The sequence below is a fragment of the Brachyhypopomus gauderio genome, chromosome 16, assembly GCF_052324685.1.
Source record: "Brachyhypopomus gauderio isolate BG-103 chromosome 16, BGAUD_0.2, whole genome shotgun sequence".
NCBI classification, from domain to species: Eukaryota; Metazoa; Chordata; class Actinopteri; order Gymnotiformes; family Hypopomidae; genus Brachyhypopomus; species Brachyhypopomus gauderio.
The window spans coordinates 1,480,622-1,489,917 of record NC_135226.1 but is presented as its reverse complement, the minus strand read 5'-3'; the positions used below and the strand labels follow the sequence as shown (position 1 = coordinate 1,489,917).

The following is a 9,296-nucleotide window of genomic DNA, read 5'->3' as shown; positions in this document are numbered from 1 at the left end:
CCTCCCGATCTCCTGGTTTAACCGTTCCGCCTGCCCATTAGATTGGGGGTGGTAACCTGATGTGAGGCTCACCGTAATATTCAGCAACTTGCAGAATGATTTCCAGACGTGTGACGTGAACTGGGGACCTCGGTCAGATACAATGTCCTCAGGGATGCCAAAAGAACGGATGATGTGACAGAATATAACCTCTGCAGTTTCCATAGCTGAAGGGAGTTTACACTACTGTTCAAAAGTTTGGGGTCACCTAGACAATTTTGTGTTTTCCCTGAAATCTCATACTTTTATTTATCAAATGAGTTGCAAAATGAATAGAAATATAGTCCAGACATTGACAAGGTAGAAATGTTTTTTTTTTTTTTTAAATAATTTTCTACTTTAAACTTTGCTTTCATCAAATAATGCTCCCTTAGCAGCAATTACAGCATTGCCGACCTTTGGCATTCTAGCTGTTAATTTGCTGAGGCAATCTGGAGAAATTTCACTCCATGCTTCCAGAAGCCGCTCCCACAAGTTTGATTGGGTTGATGGGCACTTTTTTTGTACCATACGGTCAAGCTGCCCCCACAACAGCTAAATGGGGTTGAGATCTGGTGACTGCGCTGGCCACTCCATTACCGATAAAACACCAGCTGCCTGCTTCTTCTCTAAATAGTTTGTGCATAATTTGGATGTGTGCTTTGGGTCATTGTCCTGTTGCGGGATGAAATTGACTCCAATCAAGCGCTGTCCACAGGGTATGGCATGGAGTGATAGCCTTCCTTATTCAAAATCCCTTTTACCTTGTTCAAATCTCCCACTTTACCAGCACCAAAGCAACCCCAGACCATCACATTACCTCCACCATGTTTGACAGATGGTGTCAGGCACTCTTCCAGCATCTTTTCAGTTGTTCTGCATCTCACAAATGTTCGTCTGTGTGATCCAAACACCTCAAACTTTGATTCGTCTGTCCATAACACTTTTTTTCCAATCTTCTTCTGTCCAATGTCTGTGTTCTTTTGCCCTTTTATTAGCCAGATATGGCTTTTTCTTTGCCACTCTGCCCTGAAGGCCAGCATCCCAGAGTCGCCTCTTCACTGTAGACGTTGACACTGGCGTTTATATAAGCCGGTATCTATTTATTGATGTGTTGGGTACACCCAGGATTGTGCACAGCTCTGCCCAAAAGCCATGATCTTTCAGTCTGGAAACATCTTCTAAATATATTTTCAATTTTCTGCACTGTTAAATGAAAAATACATTGTTTAGCTTATGGCAAGATATTACAGTGTCCCATACTCGTTTTTGTTTGCGTTGTCCACATTTACATGTGTAAGAGTTATACATGCGCTGGGGGAGTACTAGCCACTCACAGCAAGAGTGGCCGGCTCAGACTCGTGATGACGTCAGTATGGCCCCCCCGAGGACGTCTCGTCGCTTCAGCGGCCAGTTCCCGTGACCCAGAGGGGGTCATCCACGTCTCCTGTTCCCGCAACCCAGAAGGGGTCACCCGCGTCTCCGGTCCCTGCCATGCCCCGGTCTCCATGCCCTGCTTTCCCCTGTTCTGTTCCTCCGGTCTGTCCTGTAGTGTCCTGTCCTGTGTCCGCTGTCCCTGTCGCTCACCGTGCCCCGTGGTTCCCTGTCCTGTCCTAGTCTGGGTCCTGTCCTGTCTGCCCTTTGGGGGGGGTACTGTTAGGCTACGCCCCCCTCCCTTCGCTGTCATTCCGGTGTCTCTGTCCCTCCTGTCTGTGTTGTTCCCTGCTCCTCGATCCCGCCCAGCTCGTCTGTTGCCCCGGTTTCCCCTGTCTGCCACACCTTGTTATCATCGTCCTCACCTGTGTCTTGTTAGTTCCATGTTCATACAGTCTGGTTATTGGTGGTTTTGTGCTTTCATATTTTCACGTTCTTTGTGTTTCTGTATTCATGCTTGTGAACCTAGTTCTGTGAGTATCGCTGCCCAGTCGCTGCTGCGTTACAGGAATACTCCTCTTGTTAAATGCTCAGGGTATTGTTAATTTGATGACTGCCCTGTGGAAGTAGAAGTTGTAGTGCATAGTGAAGCCACACTTAAAGCTTATGTGTTCTTCAGAGGCGAAGAGAGCGGAAGATCAAACACAAATATGTCAGCAGCTTGTATCCATACTCCCAAGAGCTCTTTATCTTCAAAATAAGCAGAAAATGAAGAGTTCTGTATTGGAGTCTGGATGCAGAGATGAAGCTCCAACTCCCGGGGTTCTGAAGTCTCTTGGAGACAAAGACGTAAGGAGAGGAAACATCAAAATGAAATTCTGAGTTTCCAGAAAGTGAATGATGAAAAAACTGGCTCATCTCATGAAGGTCTTCATAAGGTGTCTCTCCTTCCAAAAGGTGTAATGCTCTGGTCCAAGAAGAACATTGACATTTTCCACAGGCGAACAAAGGAGGACATAGTGTACCTGGATGCCACAGGGAGTATTGTAAAAAATACCAAATCTAGCTCTGGACCCTTCTGTGTGTATGAGCTAGTAGTGAGAAACCGAAGCGAGGGTTCTCCTCCATTCCCTGTAGCCACATATGTGACATGTGATCACACCACTGCTTCTGTTCTATATTTACTCAGTTCATTTCAAACAGATCATGCCAAACTTTATGGACAGAGGAACAAACAACCAATAATGATTATATGTGATGGCTCTATAGTCCTCATGCAGGCCATATCAGTATTTTTTCAGACAAGACTCAGTGATTTGCTGCTGAAGTATTCCTTCAACATAGTAACTGGAAAAGGCACTACAGAAGAAGTTAAAAATCCTATTATTCGTTGTCTCAGCCATGTAATGAAGAATGCAAAGGCACTGTGCAAAAAAACAGTAAGTAAAATGTTTATAAGTTAAAACTGTATTACATATATACACTTACCACTTCATAATGTGTACTATTACAAAACATTCACCCCTTCATAATGTGTACTATTACATCACATTCACCCCTTCATAATGTGTACTATTACAAAACATTCACCCCTTCATAATGTGTACTTTTACATCACATTCACCCCTTCATAATGTGTACTATTACAAAACATTCACCCCTTCATAATGTGTACTTTTACATCACATTCACCCCTTCATAATGTGTACTATTACAAAACATTCACCCCTTCATAATGTGTACTATTACATCACATTTACCCCTTCATAATGTGTACTATTCCAACACATTCACCTCTTCCTAATGTGTACTATTACAACACACTCACCCCTTCATAATGTGTACTATTCCAACACATTAATCCCTTCCTAATGTGTACTATTCCAACACATTCACCCCTTCATAATGTGTACTATTACAAAACACTCACCCCTTCATACTGTGTACTATTACAACACATTCATCCCTTCCTAATGTGTACTATTACAACACATTCATCCCTTCATAATGTGTACTATTACAACACACTCACCCCTTCATAATGTGTACTATTACAAAACATTCACCCCTTCATATGTACTATTCCAACACACTCATCCCTTCCTAATGTGTACTATTCCAACACATTCACCCCTTCCTAATGTGTACTATTACAAAACATTCACCCCTTCATAATGTATACTATTACAACACATTCACACCTTAATAATGTGTACTATTCCAACACACTCATCCCTTCCTAATGTGTACTATTCCAACACATTCACCCCTTCATATGTACTATTACACCACATTCACCCCTTCATAATGTGTACTATTACAAAACATTCACCCCTTCATAATGTGTACTATTACAACACATTCACCCCTTAATAATGTGTACTATTCCAACACACTCATCCCTTCATAATGTGTACTATTCCAACATAAATTTTGTCCATTGTATAAGCACTTACGTGCTACCGAATAAACATCTTTCTTTGTTTGCCTACGACTTGCTTTCTACATTTAAATATATATATATATATATATATATATATATATATATATATATATATATATATATATATATATATATATATATATATATATATATTCAAATCCAGGATTAAATCAGGCTATATCAGATCTTCATCTTACATTTTAGGGTATTTAGCAGATTCTCTTATCCAGTGTGACTTACAAAATGCACACTAGTGATCACTAAGGGGCTGTAGTACACACATAGCCCAGTGCCAAGGGAGCAGTCGGCATGCCTTGCTCAAGGGCACTTCAGTCATGAACCCACAACCCTCCAGTCACAAGACAAACAGACCATGACTGCCCATCTTCATACGTTACGTGTCTAAATCTGTCATGACAGGATGATACAGATCATTCATATTAATGAACTTTTACTATTTTCCCCAGACTTCCAAAACATCTTGCCATATGTACCACTTTTGTTGATGCACAGATGTTTTTTTTCAAACGGTAGAATGTTACTGGGGGGTGTAAAATTGACACGGCGAGAAAAAAAGACAGATTTAAAGTGTGCAGAAACAGTCTAAATAGTCGTTTGCACTAACCTAGTGAAAACCGGGACATTAAATGATTTTTTTTTTTTTTTTGTCGGGACCGAATATTAAAAAGAAGGCAAACTGGGACAAACCAGGACAGCCCGGGAAAACCGGGACAGTGACGTGAAAACCGGGACAGGTGGCAACCCTAGATGTGACCCAAGCTTGATTGAAAAAGACTTTTATTTATAAAGACCATTATACACTCGCGCGCGCAGGCACGCACTCAAAGGGAGCTTTATTTTGTAATTTCCGTTTAGTTATACTTAGGTTTACTGTTGTTGGCTTCACGCGTTTCTTTAACTAATCATGTGATACGTATTTGTGAGTCCTGGTCTCGAAAGGTAAGGTAATGTGTCTAGTTTTACTCTTTAAATTATCCTTGTTTGTTTAATTTTGTGCGTGACACCGTAGTACAAAGATTTTGATTAATCCACTGCCAAGTCCAATCTCAGAAATTAGTCCAAATTGATAGCCTCCAATTATGTAAGTTGCTAGAGTTAACTGACTAATCGTCTGATTTCTTCCCTATTGTAATTGTATTTAATATTATCGTTGCTCAGGTTTGACACGACCATGGCAAGTAGCAAATTCCAAATCGTGGTGCAGGGAGAAGCGTCGGAAACGGACTCGGACGATGAGGTCTACATTACGTCGCTACCTGACGATGTCTACATTACATCGCTTCCATTTTTGCATTCCTCCACCCCTGGTGTCAAAGTTCCCGGAGAAGCATCGGAAACCGACAGCGAAGGTGAAATAGGAAATTCGTGCAAAGTATGTGCAGGGAATTCGGAGGAGTCTTTCATATTCCGTCAAAAACTACCTCCTCTTGTTGTTATTCGAAACAAAGCCGAATTGGTTTCTGGTGCAGAAGATGAATTGAAATCGGAGACCGACAGACAAAATAGCACCTTACTGCAACAAAAACTGCAAGAGAGCAATACTCGCTTATGTGCAGATATTAATCAAAGCTTTCGGTACGTTTATCAGAATGCTACAAGAGAGATTCGAATGGCTACAACTCATTTAAATAATTCACAGAATGGTATAATCAACGCCTCCCACAGCATCCGTCTCATTCTTGAAGATCTCAGATCTGTCACGGAGAAAATCGACATCATAACGAACTGTAATTTGCTTCCAGACATAACCACATCCATTCCCTTTTCTGGGTTCTGATTTTTTTCCAGCTTATTGTTACTGTCAGATTGCAACGTTTATATGGGTGTCTTATATTAAACAGCATTATCTTTATTGGAATCATTACTCAGACTTAATAAAAAACAGTTGGTTCTTACGCAGCTTTTCCAAAGTCACTTAACAAGTCACTTACATATAGCTTCTCTGCATCACAGTGTCTCAGCAATACATTTTTTAACCTTAAGTGTTGTGTGTTGTGGGGTCACATCAGTGGCCAGGTGAAATCTTGAGGCTAGTGACTGTTTATTACCTTTTACCTGTCCAAAATGCAGGTCACAGCATTTATCTCACTTAGGCCTAGTTACAAAAGCAGGTGTGGAGTTATGTACACTGGATTATAAAACTGCTTCTGAATAATGTTTCCTGTAAAACAAAGAATAAGAGAAATAATGTATATAGAATATAAGGAATATGAATTTTAGTAACGAAAAGGCAACAAATAAAGACTAATTCCCTCACTCTGCCCAAAGTTTGTATATTTGTTCATCCTCTACACATTTACATGTAATTTTGTAATTTAGCAAAAATATACCAATCAGGGATCTGTATGAAGTAACTAGGTAACTAATAACATTGTGATCTTGAAGTTACAACTATGTAGTAATTTTGAATAATTCCCTACTTTCACTTACTTCACTACATTCATTTAAAATAGGACAATTTTGACAAATGATTGTTTAGACAATCACAGTAAATTGATGTATGTTTACCTTATTTTGACCTTAAACAATTTATCTCATGTTAAACATCACCTGGTAGCCTCTAATAGAAGTGTAGCTTTATGCTGGAGTGAAGGATTTTATTTTGATACGATTACAAAATGCATTTAAAGCAAACATTATGCATGTCCAACCATCCATTAACATCTGAGACATGGGGGCAGTAGCCAAGCAAGGAGGCCCAGGTTTCTCTCTCCCCAGCCACATCTCCCAGCTCTTCTAGAGGGATATAGAAACATTCCCAGGGCAGCTGGAAGATATAATCACTCCAGCATGTCCAAGGTCTTCCCCAGGGTCTCCTCCCAGTTAGAGTAATTGTGTAGTACTTATGAATGTGAAGTATTTATTTAAAAAGCATTAAATATGTATATTATGTATAAATTTCATTCTTTCAGTCCTTACATATTAAAATGCAAGTTTGGCATATATGTGTCATAAATGTTCATTCAAGCAGTCAAATTCCTTTTGTGCTGTGGAAGAAAGCAAAGGTTTTTGGATGTGTAATGATGTAAGGTATTATATCTATATATAATATAATGATGTAAGGCATTATAGCTATATATGTGCTGTAATAAAAACGAGTGGTGGTCACATTAAATGCTGCAGTCTTTCTGAAAAAAAAAACCCAGAGAAAACTGAATGTATAGAACATTTTCATAATGACAGACATGTATGAAGATTGAAGATTGGGGGTTCAAAAACTAAATTAAGCTATTTTATTTTTACTGAAGGCAGATCAGGACACCCTTAGGACACGGGTGTATATAGGATATTAAAACAACATAAGGGTTAACATACTAAAACAGTTTAAGAACTGCTGTTGAGTACTAAGTAATTTCTATGTTTTCTGTACTTCAGATTGTATTGTACACCTTTAGAGTTATTACTACCCATGAGAATTTACACAGTGTATTCGACATACACATAACAATTGTTACAACCCTGCATGAGTCTTGTGAGGAATGTATTGCTATTTGGATTGCTGTGTGTGAAAGTATACGTCTGCATAATACGTCTTGTATATTTTATTTCTTTTTTATTTTTTCCTTTTATTTTGAGAGTTGTAAAGTACTTTGGAGCAAGGGCTCAAAAAAGTGCTATATAAATACATTTACATTTATATTTACATGAGAAGCTCCACCCCTTTCTGGATCTCCAGATGTGTTCTCTTCCGTTTCTGATTGGTCACACAACATATAAAATAGCAAATAGCATGTAAGGTATAAAGAATAATGGAATATATAAATATGGATATACACATTTTACATGTGCCTAATAATGTTAACAACGCAAGAACAAAATTAGGTTGCGGTTTAATTACAGTATTTGAAAGATATTGATTGATAAACGTACACATGTGTAATGGTTTTTTGTTTGCTTTTATTTTATAATGTGTATGATAAATGTATTAGTATTATCATTAGTATTATAATGATATAATATTATTGTATTAATATTATCATTAATATTATAATGATATAATATTTTATTAGTATTATCATTAGTATTATAATGATATATTATTGTATTAATATTATCATTAATATTATAATGATATAATATTTTATTAGTATTATCATTAGTATTATAATGATATATTATTGTATTAATATTATCATTAATATTATAATGATATAATACTATTGTATTAGTATTATCATTTGTATTATAATTATATATTATTGTATTAGTATTATCATTAGTATTATAATTATATATTATTGTATTAATATTATCATTAATATTATGATATAATATTATTGTATTAGTATTATCATTAGTATTGTCAGTGTCATTATTATCATGGTCGGCTGGTCCATTTCCACTCCCCTCATTACTGTCATGACAGGCATGATAATGCCTCAGCGTAGATGAGTTACTTGGCACGCAACACAACACCACCTGGGAATGAAAAAACTACTAGTAAATATTATAGTAGTAACACCTCATTATGTTCAGACATGTGTAATGCCTTATTGGGAGAGATGTGCTCACAGTGTTGTCATACAGGGGAAACTCCATGAAAACAAGTTCCCCTGTGTCACAGTCAAATTGGCGAAACTCCAACATGAACACTAACAAGCAAATTCTGCGGGGATCCATTGCATTTTATATATGTTCAAAAATCACGCCAGAACCACGTGCTGAATCAGCGAGGCTTCAGACGTCATCAGTGACGTCACTGGCCCTCGACACGTGCTTCATAAACCTATTCCTAGATTTCTTTTTTATTTTTTTTCCTTCCTAGATTTCTTCACACAAGCTCCGAAGTTCGATATAATTCGCGCATCACTAATTGTGACGTATTTGATCGATTGACTATTGACTGCATTTGGGTTATTGAGTAATTTGATTGTAAATAGAACTGCTGAAAACTTCATTGTACACTATTGTACGTAGAGGGAAGCCACGTTTTTTTTTTGTTTGCTTCCTCCTTTGTGTTTTTTTCCTGGTTTTCCCCTTATAGAGTAGATTTGTGTATTTTTATGTTCTTTATTTCAACGATATGTAAGGTAGGCTAGTTATCTTTTTTGCTTTCTAGAGCGTTTCTTTCAAATCAAATCAAAAGTTATTCATATAGCACTTTTTACAACAGTTATCACAAAGCAGCTTTACAAGTGTCCGGGTCCAAGCGCCCAGTGAGCAAGGAAAAACTCCCTCCATGAGGAAGAAACCTTGAGAGGAACCAAGACTCAGGGGGGGGAACCCATTTTTTGTTATTTTGGGCCTGGTCGGTTTCTGACGACACACATCCTCCTTTCACTTGAACAATAAATCAGACATTCAAGGATAAGCGGAAATATGTGAAAATTTTTGTTGTGAAATATGTCAAGCAGCTGACATATTTGTTTTCGCTTCCGTAGTTACCAGCTTCACACAGTTCTGTAGATTTTACGATTATATCGACGGTGCCACAAAACAT

At 37.9% G+C, this 9,296-nt stretch overlaps 1 protein-coding gene across 2 annotated transcripts; it reads left to right on the top strand.

Moving 5' to 3' along the window:
• The first annotated feature begins 4,681 nt into the window (after nt 1-4,681).
• Nucleotides 4,682-7,125, top strand: bloc1s3 (biogenesis of lysosomal organelles complex-1, subunit 3). Of its 2 annotated transcripts, none has more exons than XM_076977026.1 (2): nt 4,682-4,795; nt 5,015-7,123. In XM_076977026.1, exon 2 carries the CDS (start codon nt 5,028-5,030, stop codon nt 5,631-5,633), a length of 606 nt encoding a protein of 201 aa, XP_076833141.1. In that variant the 5' UTR covers nt 4,682-4,795; nt 5,015-5,027; the 3' UTR covers nt 5,634-7,123. The 2 variants fall into 2 exon arrangements, with proteins under 2 accessions (XP_076833141.1, XP_076833142.1); XM_076977027.1 differs by having other exon boundaries at nt 4,693-4,800; nt 5,015-7,125.
• The last annotated feature ends 2,171 nt before the right edge of the window (nt 7,126-9,296 follow it).